The sequence below is a fragment of the Anopheles funestus genome, chromosome 3RL (genome assembly GCF_943734845.2).
Source record: "Anopheles funestus chromosome 3RL, idAnoFuneDA-416_04, whole genome shotgun sequence".
Taxonomy (NCBI): Eukaryota; Metazoa; Arthropoda; class Insecta; order Diptera; family Culicidae; genus Anopheles; species Anopheles funestus.
Window position 1 is genome coordinate 10,329,504 of NC_064599.1, and position 19,761 is coordinate 10,349,264.

The window sequence follows — 19,761 nt, forward strand, 5'->3', positions numbered from 1 at the left end:
GTGCAAATGAATTGTGAAAAGGTTTTAAATTGTTTACAAACGATCAATATTAGCAACTTTTGCCGGAATTTGTCTTCGTGTTTGGCTGAAGTTCGGGGAAATCTGTTGATCTTCATCAATTTTCCGCATACTCATCGACTTTTCCACCCTTTTGAGGGTGGGGCCCAATGTTTGGTTTTTCGATCGCTCTCACGCTCTTTCTCTCTCTCTCGCGCGGGCCCATTTCACTCACCCTCATCTTGCTGGTGGCCGGTTATGAAGCGTTTTTCTCTCGAAGCTTCTCCGGTTCCGGTTTTTTTTTCGTCAGTCAACGTGAAGCTTTTACGTAACGTCAAACGTGAACTTGCCGCACATCCTTTCGACGGATGTATTCCGCTGCATTCTACTAGCGAAGGTGAAGGTGAATGTACGAACGATTTCAATTGAACCTTTTGTACTGTGAGTTCCATTTTTTATGCCAAACCTTTCTTCCGACACAAGTCAAACTGACCGTTGGTAATGGAATTATTTCGACCAGCGTTTTAATATTTATCCATCTTTGTACTTTCCAATTGGAGATTGATTCTTCACACCGTAGCGTGTTCTTTCAGCTAGATCCGAAACGATACCGTTCTTGCTTCTATCATTAAATGTTATTTTCCCTCTTAAAATCTATTTAAACATCGCCCATCTTAGTTCAACGTGCATTCACGACACGTTTTCGCAGGTTGAATTGTTCGACTGAATCGAACAGCGTGAGACCTTGGACGTTTCGGATGAGCAAAGATGTCAAAACCGAAACAACCTTCGACTGAATTCTATCACCGAGTCACGAAGCACATCGTGCCGCTAGAACTTTTCTCGGTTCCGGCCCGTTTCGTTGGGTGGAATGTGTTATTTTCTTCTGATAGATTTTTTTTTTCATTTTACATCATGTGCCACTAGTCGATAAAAAATAAAAAAAAAAAGAAACGTTTGTGTGACCGTTATTTACCCATTGATAAAGGCCAACGCCGATCGTAAATCGAATGATCTCACTAACTTTGTGTTGATGTTTTTTTTTGTCATTCCAGTGGACACCGAGATACCGATCCTGCCGCAGTCGCCGAGTCCTCCACCGCAGCAACGGTCGTCCCTGGCCGGTGGACAGTCGCAGCAAACGGCCAGCCTGCTCGCCAGCACGTTACAACCGTCCCAGCAACACAGGCCCCTGCTTCATGGGCTCCTGAGCGGTACGCACATACCGCAGGGACCGTACCATCGTGGCTACAGCACGTCCAGCACAGGTTAGTGAGCCCCAGTGATGATAGTTTCACTCAATGTGTCCGTTTTCTATATTTTTTTTTCAAAGCGCTTTGCTTTTTTACACCCGCTACAAAACACGTGCACGACTAATGTGAAGCTGCAAGCTGTGAAGTTTGGATAAAAATAGCACAATATTATTGTGACATTATAAGTACAATAATATTACCACAAACGAGCGCAAGAAGATAGAAAGGAAAGCTTGCAGCTTCATCAGTTTTTTCTTATTGCTTAAGAGCACCAATTTGTTGGTTTTATACACATTTATTCACACGTTAATTCCAATCTTTTTAAGTTATCTTTTTGATAACTGCTTAATTTAGTCGTGAAAACTAATGTTTAGGTTAAGTTCGAAAAACTTAAATCCAAAAAAAATAATCAAGCAACGCAATTTATATTATTTTATGTATTTTTAAAATTGCAATGGATTACTAAAAAGGCAGTTTCAATGTTTTCAAAACATTTTTGACACAGTTTCACAAAAATTAATTAAAAACCCAAAATTTTACTAATTTGTCTTTTGCTGTTTTTTGCTACTTTGTATGTTTATTCACTCTACCTTTTATTACCATTTCTACCAATTCTCTACTACCCTTTGTGAAATTCTAGTTAATTTTAAAGAAAACAATAAGCAACAAAAAAAACGCTCCTTCACGATGGCGTACCATTTTCCACACGCGAACACCCCTTTCGTTCTGATTGTTTTCCTTTCCCCCCCGAAACGATGGCCGTTGTTTGTCGTTTGGCTTTCGGTTGCGGTTGCTGTGCCGTCAAGTTTCACGCAACTTTTCCACCAAACAAAACGCGCACAATAAGATAGAGAAACGGCCTATAAGGGGAGGATGCTTCTAACGATCCCGATGCCAACGTTTGTCGATCGCGCTCGTCACGATGGTCCCGGTACGGTCACTTTCCCGGTTGATGGGTTTGTCTTCGGTGCTGAACGGCAATGTCGCCACTTATGCGATTCTGGTGCGTTGCTGGGCTTTCCTTCCAAATGGGAAACGGGTTTTCGAGTGATGGCTATTTGCTTTCATTGTTCATTTGTTCGATGCGCGTTCTATGTGCGCCATTCCCGGTAGTTGTTTACCTTCATCCTTTTATTTCTTTTTTTTGTTATTACTCTTTATAGCATACATTGCATATCAGTTCTTGGTGTTGGAAAGAAACAGTATGGTTTTGCCGTGCTCTCTTTCGGCCACAAGACCATCAATCCCGCATGTTGATTATGTGGAATTATTACACATGACGAGTTGTAATTATGAGGCCGCTTCGAAACCCGCGCGTCACGCGGATCCATCAAAATATTCCCTGCCGCGCTGACCGGCAGCTAGATATGGCATGTACCCGTATGGCAAAGCCCTACTGCTTTAATTCCATATTCAAAGACACCCTTTTTATGATTATCCGCGGGCTTGTTTTTTTTGTTCCTAGTTAGCTCGAAATGGTGCAGAAAGTATTAAAGTAAAATGATCGCGACCTTTTTTATTTTGTTGAAGCCTGTGATGTCTTCAAAAGCGAGAAAAGTGAGAGCACGAAAGGGATACGCGGGCACCGAGAAACTGGAAGAATTTTTAAAATGTCAACAACAAAAAAACACAATACATAGGTATACCTTGGTTGGCAAAAGGAATTTCCCCGCACACAGAATGGAAAAAAGCACTAAAAAAATAGAACACAGATTTGATTCAAAACCATTCGCAAAGGTAAAGTAGTGACCATTATGAAACCGGAAGTATCTTGGTCCTTTAGAAATCAAGGAACCCATCAAGCAGAAGTCAAGGGAGCGAAGGATCATCCCTTCGCCGGCAGCAGGTACAACCGGGTGCCGAAGCATGGGAAAACCGAACGGGCAATAGAAATGCAAATCACACACAGAAGTCCTTTCCTACCCCGGGTTGTGTTTTGCTCGTCCGACAACCGTATATCGTTCACGGCAAATCATTATGATGACGAAGGTAGCGAGATCTAAATGGACGATGGCGATGCGGTTGGTTTGGATTTATTTATTTTTATATGAGGAAATAAAACGCAAATCGTCACACACACACGCGCGCGCGCGGATGGAGTTCGGGAAAATAAGGCAAATGAATGGGATTAAAAATAGACTTGGTAACGAGGTTTAGACAACAGGAATTTCTTATCAAGCTTTAATATCATATTTTAAAGAAGATCTTCACTTTGTTTAAGTTGTTTTATTGATAAGGCTTCTTAATTCTTGTGTAATACTAATTGAAGTTCGTTAAGTGTCAAATAATAGTGCAGAACTGTCACTTTTTGACAGCTGTCAGCACATTTAGTAATCAAAATGGAGTATATGTCAAGAAAACTTTCTTTTTGACAGCTGTCAGCACATTTAGTCGTCAAAATGGAGTATATGTCAAGAAAATTTTCTTTTTGACAGCTGTCAGCACATTTAGTAATCAAAATGTAGTATATGTTAAGAATATTTTCTTTTTGTGAAATTTTGATGTTGTTATTACCGTTCTTTGTTTCTTCCTATGCTCTTGAACGTTATACCACAACCTCCAAAGTCATCGTAACTCTCGCACTACCCTCATCGCAAGCCGCCATTGCAACGATTGCACTTTCGTCCAGCATATTAAACTGTTGACTCATCATATTGCAAAATCCGCACTATTACTACAAACCGCCAACTGCAACAAAAATCCTCTTGAAAACAATTAATCTCCCCGCATAAAGGAGTAAAAGGGTTCATCAATAGAATTGCAGCTTTTCCACCCAAACAACCGAAAAACCGATCAATATTTGCGACAGATGAATTTTTTTGAAGGTGCTGGCGATTATGTGACGATAGCGAAATCCTTCCCAAACAGCTGCTAAGCACAAACAAGATGGACACCGTGCCCGAATTTGTTTACCGCGGGCGATGGAAAAGCGTAGGTGCGATTGTTTGCGTAGGGAAGGCGACACAAGTTTTTGCACAATTGTGACGACCATTTGACCCCTTTCAATTGAGTAATCAATGACGCATTGTTGCTTGCGGTAACGTGGTCCCATCCCGGCATTGACAGCTGGCGGGTAAATGATGACGTTTTGAAATAGGACACCCCACAAACACACGCGTACAGAGAACAAAAGGATAGGAAGGTGCATCCTTCAAAAATCCATCTCTGATGCGTTACTGTCAAAATTGGCCTGTGACTCAATCCGTTAATGGCACGTGTTCCTTCTGATGCTGAAGGTGGTACGACAATTTTGCTTTACCATTGATCCGTTTTCGGTAGCGAAACAATCCCATTCGGAACGAAAGAAAACATCTCCGAATCCCACAATAATCCTTTTGCTTCTTTTCACCGATGCTACAGTGTCAGAAGAGAAGGATAAACATTTGACTATTTGAGTTGAACCTTCGCCCCTTTGTGGCAACAAAAGGTGGCATGAGTAGCATGCAAACCCTGGGTCATATGCTTTCCATTCCTGTTTGCCGGCTTTTGCTGTGTTTGCTCTCCAATGCAATACTTCGTCACGGGTTAAGCGTAATGCAAGGCGGCGTGGTGTAACAGTACGCACTCTTCAACCGTTGAGCTTAAGTTACCACCGATTGAACAAACCGAAACCGATTTGTGAGGATTTAAAGCCATCCGTGGCGAATGGAATAGTTGATAAAAGAAATGCCAACAAAAAAAAGGATGAGAAGGGTAGCAAATTGGTGCGATACACCCAGGGCAGATGCAGCTATTCACGATTGATTCTTGCCGTACAGGTGATAAACGAGCTGTATTAAAGGATTGCCCTGTGCAAACATCCTAAATGAGGACTTTATTTGCGCACTGACCAGCGGGTGTCGTAAGATCTTGGGTTCCTCTTTCTAACAATGCCGCATCTCCTGGTGTCGTACATACTATTTTTTTCCCTTCCGGCAACCAGACGTACCGAAGCAAGGCGATGAAAAGATTGAGTGAGACGATTTCCGGCGCTGAGAGAGAAAATAAAAGAAAATCGTCCCGTTCCGGACGCGATGGAAGATGAATATTTGAAAGCTCGTCTTGTGGTGCAAGTCATCCCCCAAGACAACAAATGACCTTGGTCGGGTGCACTTCCTTTCCATCTTTCATTCTTACTTTCGCTCACCGCTTTTGTCGTTTTCTGGGGGGTATTTTACATAACTTTCGCCATTACGCCGTGCGCACAAAAGTGCTTGCGGGGTACGCACGTGGCTCTCGGAACAAAAAAAGCTCGCCTTTTTGAAGTGAAGTGTAAGCCCGGCTTCATGCATGAGTCATGATGGAAGGTTTGTTCCGGGCCTTCTTCTTCCGGGCCTGTACGAATCGAAATACGTCTGCGATACATCCTTTAGCACCGGGAGTGTGCCGGAGTGTCCTTTCCGAACAAACATCCACCGCCCACACCGTCCGGGTGTGCGAAGGAGGATTGTTTCTGTTTTCTTTCGGACACAAACCCTCGTAGAAATCAGGCACACCCTGGATGCCGGAAATCGTGTTACACTCTCCACGGGAGCGTCCGTGTACATCTCACTTTGTTCCGCTGGTTTTGCCGTGGAGCAACCGGAGCTTCCGGTGGCGCGGGTTTCCTACTTGTGAAGCCTCACCAGGAATAGGTTTACGACTCCAACGGTTTCTTTTTTTTTTGTTAGCCGGAAAAAGGTTCGGATGCTTTTCCCTCAACACTCCTCAATCAGTTATTCATGAACGATCTGTACGGCGTACGAGGGCATCCTTTTGCTGGGAGGAAGAAAATAAAAGAACTCACGTAACTTCGCTTCCGGGGACCGGTTGGAAGCAAGTTGATTTCGTAATTTCCGCTAGTGAGGAAAGTAAACTCACGAGCGACGATCCATTCCGGGTGTCGCCTTTGGTGGTGTAGAAATAATTTATTTGAAAAAAAAAACAATTGATTGATATTAAACAAATAAAACAAGTGTATTTTTTACTAAAATGTCACTCAAAAATAATTTTAAATTTAAATTAGTTTAAAAAAAAGTGGGAAAATTTCATTACAAAAATCGTCTATTATGAGTCTTCTAATCTATTTTCAAATAAGGAGTAACAACTATATATAAAAATTTTTTTTTTCAAAGTTTTTTTTTATTATGTCTATCTTACTCAACCACTCAATCAAGGCTGGCATCCGGCACATCCGCACGGACGGCCAGAAATTCCCAGTGGTCGCGCGCGGTTCAAATGACAGATGAATCAATTACGCAAAGTTGGCCGGTCGTGTCGCAAAGTACGCAACACTCTGCCCCAAAAAACGCAGGCCATAGCGAAGGGACGCATCGATTTGCTGTGGCACAAGCGTAATAGTAATAATACCCGGCAAGCCGGACGGACACATAACCATCGTTTAGGACGAGAAGCCCCTTCGGCTAGGGAGAACCGTCCTAGACGATGCCGGTCGGGAAGATGATCCTTTGGCCAAGATTATCTCTTTCTTTCCCGAGCAATTCACTGCTGCTGGAGTTTTTTCCGCCTCGTAATCCTGCTGATTAAAGCAAACACATCCGTCCACAGTCAGTCAGTTGGGAGGGAAAAAGGAACAAACGTAAAGAAAGTAAAGCGGCATACGACAACAGCGACCGAAAGGATTCAAGACGCTGTGCTGTTTTGTGGCGCGCGCGCGGAAGCAGAAACTGTTCTGCTTTTCTTCTGCCTAGAATTTTGCGTGAGTGATCGTTGTTTGATGGCTTTTCCGTGTCATGCTGCCCCTTCTGCCACAAAACCCTTTCCCTTTTTTTGGACTCGTCTCCTATTACATTTGCTACCAGCGTTTCTTACACCAAAACGTGACCAAATCAAGCGAAAAGCAATAAATTACGATGACACATTTCTTTGTCGCCTGGCTGATCGACCTCAGTCGTCACCTTTCCCTCGCTCGACTCACGAAACCAAGCAATCTGGACCCTTTCTTGTCACATTTTTAATAGGAAGAAGGAGAAAAAAAGTACTGTAAAACCTTTGCCAAACCCGACCCGGTCGCGCTGACCAGCTATTGAACAAATAAATCATTCGCGTTCCTTCATCGCGGCATTTTCTACCCGGAAAAAAAAGAAGGAAAAATACATTCTAAGCAAAGCAATTAAGTAGAAGCAACCGTCAAACCTGCCATTGCGGGATCGTTCCCGAATGTGGAAAAACGTGAGAAAAAACGGACCGAAATTAAACCGCGCCGCGCAAAAGATTACATTTTATTTTTGGTGGGCCATCAGATCCCTTTACGTCTGCTTTCTTTTTCCCGCTGGAAAACTGACCGTTTGACCGTTTGATTCGCTCGCGGGAAAGGGGACACAAACGCACGCGAAGATGCATACTTTTTCGAATTGAATTTCCGGTTGTATGACATTCCGCGTTTTGTGTTTGAAATCTCGCATTTTTTTTTTTTTGGTGGCGTTCTTAAATTTCACTTCCTTCTTTCTTCTTGCTGTTTAAGATCCTTTACGCAGCGGGGTTTTACGGGGAAAACTTACGCCCGGGGAAAGCATTCAAAGTATGCAAACATCAACGACAAAGAAATGCAAATGCACACACAAGCATACGGTCGATCGGCGAGGCGTTCGCACACACGCATGAAAGAAAGGGATGCTGCTTGACCAGGGTGAGGTCCTTTTTCCCGTCCTGTTTTTTTTTTCTTTTGGTTTCTTCTCTCTTTTGTCCATTTTTCACCCTTTTTTCCACTTTTGGCGCGTTCAAACCCGAACCTGGATATGTCATTGTACGGAGAGAACAATCTCGATCTGTGCTGGGGTTCTGGTTTGATGACCAGTGTTGAACTAGTCCATCAAATTGTTGCGATTAGCTGCGCTGCTCAATCAGAGCGCTCCCTTCAGCAGCGTCCAGCCAGAAGACCCCACGGAAAGGTGATCATCTAATACTTCCTTCGCGATTGTGCGAGTAACGGAAGAAAACCCAGCGGGAAAAACCATAGTTTATGCCTGTTGAAAGGATTGGCATAGGGAGAACACGCGCAAAACCAAACATCGCCGTCTTCCTGGTTTCACCTGAAGCGCAGCATCAGGACGATTGGGTTCAGGAATAACGAGCTGCCAGTTTGTGCCGTTTCGTTTGATGAAGTCGAGATGTGGTAGGGGAAGGGAAGAGAATAAAAAAGTAAAAACTCCTAAGCAAACCGGGATAATCTATCCCTTTTGGTCATCATTTCCCTTTTCCCGGTGCTTTCCGGGGTTTTTTTTGGTTCGAAAGTGAACAAGCCCGTAAACCGGAAGTTGTTTATTGAGGTCGGCTTGGCGTTGCTGATGCGTGGCGCACAATTGCTTCCACCAATTAATACAGCGAGTCTTTTTTTTCTTGTTTTGTTTGTCTTCTCGTGTTCATTTTGTTGTCCTTTGCCTGCGATAAAGTAGATAGCCTTGAAATACTTTGTTATTAAAATTTAAATATTCAGAACGATGATTTTTTCACATTTTTTAACTACTTTTTATAATATTTTTGCACTTTTAAATATATTTCACAACATTTTTTAACTTCAAAACTTTTTCATAACGCACCAAATTTAATTCTTTCTTTTTTTTTGCTATTTTTCGTATGCAATTTTAACTCCCTTAAAATCGTTACTATTGAATAAATTTGCTCATTAAAATGAACACTAATATTGCACACTTGCACATACACAAACAACGTGCAGTTTGTCCGACTGTTCCATTTCCGTACGCAACGCCCGGTACCATGGGCGCATTCGAGCTGGACGACGATGGTTTCCTGGAGAACATTTTCCATCTGCGGTCGATGGAGAAGTTGAAAAGCTCCCACCATCAAGCGTTCCTCAAACTCGCAAGTACGTACTAACCCACAAACATTTTGCACATGTCCCTGCCGTGTTCCCTGCCAAATCAGATCGGTCCTTTATTCGTTTGAAATCACACGCTTCCGAATTGTTTATAGCGAGGTCTAAAATAAATTACTTTTGCTGTATGATTTGCTGTTTTTTATTTTTTACTTTTCTTCTTCAAATTATGAATCATGATCATCGAGAAGGAAGCGATGGCATTTGGCGCATCGTTTTGCATTTCCCACGATCAGTTTTTCCGTTTTTCCCAAAATGGTTGACAAATGTTTTCGTTGAACTGTTTTCGGTAGTGAATTCAATTGGAAACGGAAGGGTTTTGTGGTACGTCGAACGGTTTTCGGAAACAAGAGAAGGAAAAATTATAATTAATGATATTGCTTTCCGTATCTCAATCAGCACCGGTGAAATGGTCGAAAGCGAAAGAGGTACCGGAATTAATTCAAAACGCAAAAAAAAAATAGAATATTGCTTCCATAAACATCCTCAGCAAATCACGGAAAAGGTTAATGCGTGCGAAGAAAAACAGTCAAATCATGGTACATGGAAACGTTCGCATATGGAACGCTCTTCACATTATGCTCGCTGCGTCCGTTTGTTATTCTTTCCAGCTAGCAAAAACTGCACCCACGATCGACAGACCGACCGAGCCTTTCGGGTCGCACAAATGTCTCCAACGCGCACAAATATTATTCCACTGCCAATCATGCATGGTAGGACCGTTTTCTTAATGATGTTGGTTGCTGCATTTTCAATTCCCCGTGATTATAATTTCACATACGATGGGTTCAGCACCAGACGAATGGATGAATGAGAGTCCCAAATCGCCAAATCAAGCTCCCGATTTTTGTAGCGAACTTCTGTGTGCAAACCGCTCCTTGAATTGAATCAAGTACCCATTTCCCAATCGTTGATCCTTGTCGATCCGTTTCTATTCACAGCTAGCAAGAAAAAAAAGCAGAAATGCAACAACTGATCGTTTCTTGATCCTTGTGAGAGATTGTTGTTTTTTTTTTTGGGCCTTTTCTTTTCACTTTCCCACAACGAATACTCCGACAGCCCCGGGAGCCAGTCCTTTCCAGGGCTAATTTCCCAGTGCCAATTGTTCGGTTGTACGACCGTTGATCGAAATTGGCCACCATTCGTCACCTTCTCCTCCTACACCTTTATCCCTTTTTTTATTCGAGGGTGTTTTTTTTCTTTGCTATAAAATTGATATCTCTTCTCACCTGTGCCGATCCTTGTTTCTGCCATTCTCGACACATTTTTTTTGGGGGTTTATGCGAAACACAAAAACCAACGGAAGGATTTTATGTTTCTCCGTTTTCTTTCACTGATCGCAATAAGGACCCCTTTTTCCTTTTGATTCTTGTACTGCTTGGTTTTTCGCTTTCCTGCTCTTTGGATTAGGAAAGGCTGGAATGTGTTTTTGCGTCGCACAATAATAACAACTTTCGTGGGCTATAATGGTCTGGTCGTACAAGGTACTAGCGCAGTGGGAAGTCGTCGCGGCGATAAAAAAAATCGGGGCTTGATCGGAGAGGATTAAACAGCAAACGAAAAAAAATGTAATCACTTTCTGGCCAGCCAGTAACAAAAGAATGCAACAGACATTTTACTTAAAAAAAAATCCTTTCTCCCCACCCCGAAAGACGTTAGCAGACCGTCGTAGGAATATGCAGGAAGCGTGCATGCTGTGCATCCGCCTCAACCGGAGGCTTTAAATTTGAAAGGCTCTCGATTTAGACGCGCTGCTTGAAGTGAAACGCAATAAATACTTTCGTTAAATACACACAAAATAAAAGTATAGTTTAGAAAGAATCTGTTACATTTTGTTTTGTTCGCTAATCGTGTATTGTGCGGCCTAGTCCTAATGACACAACCCATCATGCCCTGTGTAGAGCCATAAGATGTTTTTTTTTGGTATAATTTTTGTTTCGTTGCAATCACACAACACATTCGGCAGCTGCCGTTGCTGGAAAAGAATTTAATGTTTTCGTTTCCCTTTCTGTATCTTCCATCGCGCCCCAATTTTAACTTCCTGAATGGCTACCAACAACTCAACAACAACAACAAAAAAGGTTCACTACCTCCGAGTCCCGCCGACAGTGGAGTGTCCGATGTGGATAGCTCCAGCAGCGGAGGCCAACCGGCCTGCAGTGACGAGCTAAAGGCTCGCCTTGGCATTCCGACCAGCAGTACCGGACCGGTCAGCAACACCGGCCAACCGTCACATCCGCACCAGCAGCAGCAGCAACAGCAACACCAGCAGCAGCAGCAGGCGTCCCAGCAACAGCAACATCACCAGCAACATCACCAACAACCACCGCCCCAACATCAGCATCCCCAGAGCCAACCGCTCGCGGTGCATCCGAATGGGGGGACCGGTTCACCGAACGGGGGCACCACGTCCCTTTCGTCCTCGTCCGCTCTCTCGCAGGTGGCGGCAGCTGCCGTTGCTGCGGCCGCTACCCAACAGCACCTACAGCAGCAGGCCGCCCATCTACAGTCGGGAACGTTTCTGCGGCCAAACTTCTACCATCACAACTCGCCGCCCCTACGCAACATTTGGAACCAGCGGAGTGTACCACGTAAGTGTTTCCTTCCTTAGACTATATTCAATATATATCTTCAACGTCAACGCTTCTGTGTGCTCTCTATCACTCCTATACAATCCGCGTCAGTATATTAATCACAATTCAGTACAATCACCCCTACCCAGTACTACTCGCAATTACAACATCCAGCATCGCAAATACGAATTATTACCTCCAGCGAAGCGCGCCACAACCGAAAACCGTTCGCACACGACCTCTTTTCTTATCTGCCAGGGTGCCTCTAGCGTCTCCTGCGCCGAGATTACGCCACCGTTGCGAGGTGTTGGTGCATCGTATCTTGAAGTACTTGTTTTTTTTTTTGTTTGGAGCTTCAAAACACCTCCCACTGACGTGCCTAGTTCGGGCTTCCCGATGTTTCGCAGATGTAATACGCTAGTCTTTGACCCCAGGTCTGCAAGGGGATGGTAGTAAAATTTGGGGAGGCCAAGTTGATTATCGCTCCGTGTGCAAATAATCTCGCACTTTTCACGGTTGCAACCGTGCACATGCATCGTGCTCGTTGCATTGAAAGTGAGTCCCGATAATGGGCGAACGGAGCCGTAGCAAAAGGAAGGCAACCTTCCGATAAGCCACGGCCGTATCTTGTTCTCGTTACCTTTCTATCTTCATTAGTTGATGTGTATTTTATATTGTTTGCGTTTGTGCAACGCGCTACAAACGTTTACAATAGCGATTGGGACCGGCGAAGGAAGATGGTGTTGGTTTTTTGGGGTGGTGGCGGACATGGAAGGTGAACAGTTTTATCAGTTATATTGTACTTAAAAATACTTCCTGATTGAAGACGCCACTACGCTTGGTTGAAGCTTCTTGCACCGATAGCTTCATGTCGTACGATCATGTAACGCCGAACGGCACTGTATTGTAAGAGCTATTTTTGGGAACATTCTGTATGATTGTCATGCGATCGATTAGTAGCCGGAATTGGTTATTTCGATTGCGTAACGGCGTAGAAGAAGACAGGTTTGGAAGCGTGTGCTTTATATTGACTAAGCAGCGCTACGCAACGAAGCGATTCGAATGGAACAGCGGGTAAGTGTAACGTCTGCTACACCAACGGATGCAATTAAAATCTCACCTGGATCAACTCTCTCTCACTCTCTCAATGACGGACAACACACTCTCGTTATGTCAATCGAAGCGATTTTTGCAATAACCGTGTGTGTTTGGTGGAGGTTGTAAACATCTGATTCTCCCCCCTATTGTGAAGATAATTTCGCTTTGTTTCATCTTCTTTACCGCCTCCATCTCAAACACTGGTACTTCGTAAAAGTCAACAGAATCTGTGTAATGTGTGGTGGTCTGCTTGGTAACTAGTAACGGGTGTAACCGCAAGAGTTTTTGGCACACAACAACACCACCATCAAAAACGCGTTACCATTGCGGAAGAAAATTCGCAACATTCTTATCGAACCAACGGTGCCGTCTAGGAGAGAAAGAGAGAGAGAGGAAGAGACCCGTCTCCAAATTTTGCGTTTCAAGGACGTCGCAAAGGCGTCACTGGCCGCGCGCGGTCATGCCCGTGTGTATATGGTGTAAGTGCGAGTGTGTGACGTCTGGTGGCACGCCACGCCACGCCAGCAGAGGAGTAAGTGAGCGTACGCAAAATTGTGGGCAAATTTTGGACATACGGACAAAACGCGCACAAAATCCAGGGAAGTAGAAAGAGGCAACCAAAAAAAAAAAAAACACGAGCCCGTCTGGATAAACATTTACATTTCGAATGAACATTCCTCCCGGACTCTCGTGTTTGGAGCGCTGTGGATATGCAATTTGCTGCGTGGTGTGTTTCTTTATTTCCTCATACCAGAACATGTACGCTTATTCTACCTCAAATATGGGAAGGAACGAAGAACGCCCTCCTTGGAATGTTAACCCCTTTTCAACACACACACAGGCAGACCAATGTTTGGTATTTTATTTTTACAACGAAACATCATTGTCAAATTGCTAAAATTATCAGCTGCATAAGGGTGGCGGATGATAAAAACAATACAACACTGTAAAGTGACAGACATGTCACTGCAAATTTTGGTTGCCGTGTGTCACTAATGATTGCCCAGAGAGCTAGGAAGGGAAATGGGGGGAGGAAAAGATGGTGGATGATTTTCCCAAAATGTTGTTACTTTTCCTCCCCAAAAAAACAAAACGGAAATGCGTTTCAACACGATAGGTCATACGGTACAGGATGTGTATGCCCCACCGGTTGAACCGGATCCCCAAAAAAAACGATCGTCATCTGCTCTGCTAATAGACCCCCAGAATCTGTGCAATGTGCGAAAAATATCCCACACGGAAAGGTTTGAAGCAGCAAACTGCACTGCAAAGGAAGTTTGCCCCGTGTAAGACACAGACTGCCGATCATTTAGTGTCGTCTATATTTAGGGTACTGCAAGGAAGAAAGAATATTTCAACAACAACAAAAAAACTGTGTATCAAACCACACATGCCCAACAACAAGCATTATTTTGTTGTGAGAAGTTGCAGCAACAGCAGCAGAAAAGGAAAAGAAAAGCAGAACAAGTCATCCTCCTGTTGTGCAGTATTACATGCCGAACCCGGGAGCTACGGACATTACCGCACATCGTGGGATGCAAAGCAAATATATTTTAAAAACGCGACAACAACTCTTTCCTGTGTCGCTGTCCTCCGGCGTGCGCGTGTGTGGGACTGAGGCGCTGAGATTTTGCGTCTGAGATTCGGTAAATATTGCATTTGCAGCTGTGGATATTTTGCAAAAAAGCAACCAACCAAACCGCCGGAAACGCGACTGACCGGTCATTGAACTTAACCGTGCTCGCGTCACACATCCCGTAAACAAAGCATTAATCATTCCACTGTCATTCCAATGTCCGTGCATTAATGTGCGCTCCAATAAAACCGAATGCACCTTCTGTTGAGCGCCACTGACGGACAGACGTCTCAAAATACTGCTCCAAAAAGTCATCTGTCGTAGCAATAATTAAGAATCGCTTACACCCCCCGCTTCTTAACGGCCGAGATATAAATCGAGTGATCTCGTAAAACCTGACGTTTGTCACCTGATTTCGGGGCTGGACGGCAAACAAATGGCGTGGCAATAATAATCATCATCCACACATCTTGAAGGTGCCACCGATTTTGGCTTGTTCGCAGATCACTTCGCAGATCACCTACTACTAACGTGGTGTGTCAAGCTTTTTGTGTAAATTTTCCACGGGTTCCTGACATCGAATCATGGACAAGACAAAATGGTTAATTTTGCTATATTTTGTTGTCACCTCGCCGCGGAGTCTTCCCGTATTTCCAGAGGATTGTTTTAAGAGCCTATTAGCAAACAGCCGCTTCACAATTAGCAAACGTTCGAGAACGTTAAACACGGATCACGCACCGGCTGCGCTGATGGAATATCATTCGGTTCTTATCTTCTTTTTTCCCTGCTTGCTTCCCACAAAAGAAGAATATTTGCACGTCACGTCTATTAATGCATCCTGCGCTCGCCGCGCTGCATGGCGCACGGCCGCACGCGTTACTACAGAAAAATTTATTATCAACAAATGCTGTGCAACTTCCGTATTGCCCTCGCGAATTCGCCGATTCCACCTTGCCGCATCCAACCGTGTGCTTGTGTGTTTGTGTGCACACTGCTAAACAAGCGAAGAGGGGTAGCAACCAAAAAAAAAACATGGAGAACCTCCCCAATAAACGGCAGACGAAATCGCGGAAACTCGTTCATCTGCTTGGAGTTATTTTATTTCGTCTTTTTTTTTTTGGGGCAGACATTTGATAACGCAAACAGCGCACAGTGAGAAGCAAACCTTACCGCATCCATCCGTGATGTGTGTTTTTTTTACTTTTGACTTTGCGAATTGCGATAAGAATGCGTTTCAGTTTTATTTTGGGTCTTTTTTAAGGTTCCCGATTGCTTGCCTGCTCGTACAAGCGGACAAGCAGACGATGCGAAATTTTTCTTTTTTTTGATGATGATTCGATTGTAAGCTTCGGTCGGAAAGAGATGGAACGCGTAGCCCATGCGGACATAATAAAAAGGGCAATTTTATGGGAAGAAGACACTTTGGTGGCCAAGGCACTGTTATAGCGAGGTGCATACGTGACGAACGAAACCGCATGCAGCGGCATGATGATAGCTGACGTTGGATGAAGATGTTAAGTGGGTGCAGAAGTCACCATGATCAGAGGGTGTTGGAGTGTCGTGGAGCAGTGTAGTGATAATTTTCAGTTGATAAACAAATTTTAGTAATAATATTAGAATAGGGAACGACACCGTGAACGAGCGATTACTAACGATTGAGTTAAAGCATTTTCCAGTAGATGGCAGCACTGAGAGAAGAGTAAGGATTAACATACTTCGGGTGTTTTAAACCCAAGGTGTTGTGATATGATTCGAAACCGGCAATTGAAAGAATTCTGATATACTTTTCAAAAAGCTGAAGAGAGATCTCAGCAAATAGATCAAGACGCACGTTTTTAATAATCGTACTAGCTATAGATAATGTACTTCTTAGAAGGTTAAGTTTCTCTGAAGAATCGAATGATGTTTTAAAATCTCGTACAAACCTTGTGCAAAGTAGTATACTAAAAAGATCTTCTTTCAAATACATGTGTCAGACTAGATTAAAGAGCCAAAAAAAGGGGGAAGTACGGCAAAAATGCACAACCGGAAGAAAGCAGCATGCCGTCTAAAAAACGTCAACCGGTATAGAATTAAGACGTGCCTTTTGCCTTCATTGTTAAAGTTGTCCTCACTTCTTCCACCATGGTTCACCCTTCTTAGTGAGCATCTTTTTCGGGTGCATTACCTCAGCGAATACTCACATTTACAACAAAAAAAAGAAATCCCCATCCACCAACCACCGTATGCTGACGAGGATGGGTACGCGTCCATACACACTTCCGCTTGGATTTGCAACAAACCACACTTTCCGTATGTGTGTAAATGGCGCCGTCACGGTACCGTTTTCGGACATTTGTTTGCTACGTTGCGTTCCGTTTTGTTTCGACTTGCTGAAGGTCAGTTCTTGGGCTTCTGTGTCGGGTAAGCCACGGGTGCAGTCATCCCCCCACCATGATGGGGTGGGTGCTTATGCAAACGAAGAAATCCGCGAACGACGCACGACGTATGTAATGGGGCGCTCAAGAAAAACAAACGCTTTTCCGTTTTTCTTTTCCAGTCATTTTTTATTTCTTTGGGTTGTTGGCATGTGGTATCCATTACCTGCTTGTTCTATGCAAAATAGAAACTTGGTTTGGTGTCAGTGATACACTGACACTAAGTAAACAACCCTTTTTCGAGAAAAAAGCGCAATATCCTGCAATAACTTGTAGTCAAACTAACTCCAAACACACACAGAGTTGTGCCACACTGGCGATCGAGCGGTTCGAAGGCCGCCGAAGTGAAACACCGGTCACTGAGGCCCTTTCGTAAGAGGTCGGCGCCGCTGGAATCGAAGTTCGAAAGTTGCATATACCCGTCTCGATGTTCGCCGAAGAATGGAATTCGCAAACCGGAAGTAACACTCCACCACCACACCACAGGTCTGGTGTGTCTGGCTTATGAAACTGCCCCGTTGAGAAGGAAATACCTTCAGACAGTGCGCCCATGGGTACGTGCGGAGCATCGTAAATTCTAGCCGGTAAAACCTGCTCCAAACGAGATCTCACATGATTCATCGTTGCTGAAGAGAGAGACCTTTCGGTCTTCCACTTTCCCACTGACTCACCGCGTCACAGCGAATGCAACCACTCCATCCGATCTACTTATGAAATATATGCTCCAGAACGTCCGAACCGGATTCACCAAAAAGGCCTCAACCAACCAGACCTTTCCGTAACTGTTCTACCGCCAGTGACGCAACTGGCTGGTTAGCATTACCTGCACGAGACTGCGATGTCGTGTGGAGGTGTTTAGTGCTCAATTCCTTCCTTCCGGATATTACCACCGATTGGACCACACGTCAGCTCGTACCAACGTAAACGTGCAGCCCTTGAAGTTGAAGTTTGCTAAGCTAGGTTGCAGCTGAAGCCTTAGGAAATACGCTGGAACGAAGTGGTTCTATTCGGTGCCGGTGGAAGCACACTGTATGCAACACTTGTTTGTAAATGCACCGCCACCGCCACTATTCTCCAAACAAGCTCTGTAAACACACTACCTGCCAAGCGTGCATTCCGGTGGATCGCATTCCACAACACCTACAAAAAGGCCCGTAAATAACTGAGGACACACTTTTGCATGCTGAAGGTCGGATACGCTTCAGATACGATCGGTCTGTTGCGACTCCGCATTTTTTGTATGGAGTGGTTTATGGGGACTCTATGTAAATTACTTTCCCGGAACTCCCGGAACTCCCGGAACTATCGCTCTTCCTTGCTGTCGCGAGCGAACTTCTTGCGTATGCACAAAAGGGATAATTTATTCTTCACACCCTTCGGCTACCTGTTCTCATGCATGCGTCCGTATCACTGCAATCCCATCAGTCAGCACTGGTGTTTGGAGACAGACGGAGTCCTTCCCTGTGACTTCCGTTCTGTAGAGTTAACAGGCGCAAAAAAGCCATCCTGCATCTTTCATCTACAACAGTCTGACAGCGTGTTTCTTCCATATTCTTCATCCGTTTTGATCCGGTTTGTTTGTGCGGCGCATTCTTCCCCTGGCGCATCATCATTACCTATGCAATGTGCATCCACAAAACTGCCGTACGCAAGTGCATTCGATGCGTTACATCGGTGCGCAATATGATATTCTGTTTCACCACTTTTTCGCTTCCTCTCTTGAGGATGACGGTTAATTCTTTCCTTGCGCTAACTTGAAGCGACTTTCAAGACAAGCGGTAGCTATAAAACCCAACATTCACCATAGTGTGTTCCGGTTCCGTTTCGGGAGTCTGAGACTGTTTTGGAAGCGGCGAAGATCGTTGACCTTTCGTACAGACGAAAGTGATCTAACGAGCACGAGAAGTAAGCATCACCGAAATTGAGTCAAATTAAGCAATCAAACAAAACGCGGAACGAGAACTGCCTTTGCTGCGCCATTTACGGTTTGTGTGTGTTTTTTCTTTGTGGGATCAGTTCCTCTTTTGGCGGTGGAACAGTGTGCAAAGATCACATTACAACCATTTCGCTGCAGCGAGCATTCCCGAGGTCTCCGATTGGAAATCGTGGTGGTATCCAGATAAAATTAAACCATGCTTGTAAATGCGTACGCACTCCAATGCAGTTCGCTGCTTCACCGCTGCCTTCCACAAAGACTCGAATCGAAGTCTTTATTTCGGCGAAAATGTGGCGAACTTATTTTTATGCGTTTCCTGTCCGGCATCTTTTGCTGGTTGTTTCGCATTTTATATTATACCGTGCTAATTGATTCGATACACTAACGCTCGTCATATTTCTGCTCATCAACGCGAACATATCGAGGAGCATCGTTAGTTAAATGGCGGGATGGTTTCCTTCCACACCGGAGGAAGATTGGTGAAGAATAGGCGAATCATTTCTGTTACGAGCTGTTGGAGCATCCAGTGCACTACATAAATATAAGCACACATAAAGTTGGCGAAGATTGCTGGTTTTTTGGGGGACAGTTAAATTCGGTGTCACCAATTAATTTTCTCCGCTTCTAAACGCTATCGTCCTTCATATCGGGTCGGGACACCAACCACACGAGAGTGATTTTATTATACGCCGAGCGTTTTATTTATTGCACAATAGAGAACCAAAAAACGCGGCGAAGAAGTCATCACTTGCCAAAACTGAACACTAACACTCTTCGCGTCCAGTTAAACATTATTAAACACTTCCGGCTCGTGCCACGGAACATCACCATTATTAACTTCTAACGTTCGAAATAATTCCAACTGAATTCCTGGTGCCTTTTTGTTCTACTTGGTTTAGGTGAACTTCCTTATGACACTTTGACTGTACGTTTGTGTCGGTCCCTATCACGTTCACGCAACAATTTTGTAAAATAAAATCGACCATTAATCGTTCCAGAGGTTCCATGTGTGGTATGGAACCACTAATCATTCGCCCGCTACCGCCTGGAACTGGTAGGCAGTTTGTTCCCTTGTACCTTCACGCAGCATACAGAGCA

General features: G+C 44.2%; 1 protein-coding gene across 2 annotated transcripts in view; it reads left to right on the forward strand.

Annotated features, from left to right (window-relative positions):
* Positions 1 to 19,761, forward strand: part of LOC125771280 (ecdysone-induced protein 74EF) — a 218,097-nt gene that overhangs the window by 190,049 nt on the left and 8,287 nt on the right. For both annotated transcript variants that reach the window (XM_049441748.1, XM_049441746.1), the window contains 2 exons: positions 1,053 to 1,265; positions 11,145 to 11,654. In XM_049441748.1, coding sequence (XP_049297705.1) covers positions 1,053 to 1,265; positions 11,145 to 11,654 — 723 coding nt within the window. The remainder of the gene's footprint in view (positions 1 to 1,052; positions 1,266 to 11,144; positions 11,655 to 19,761) is intronic.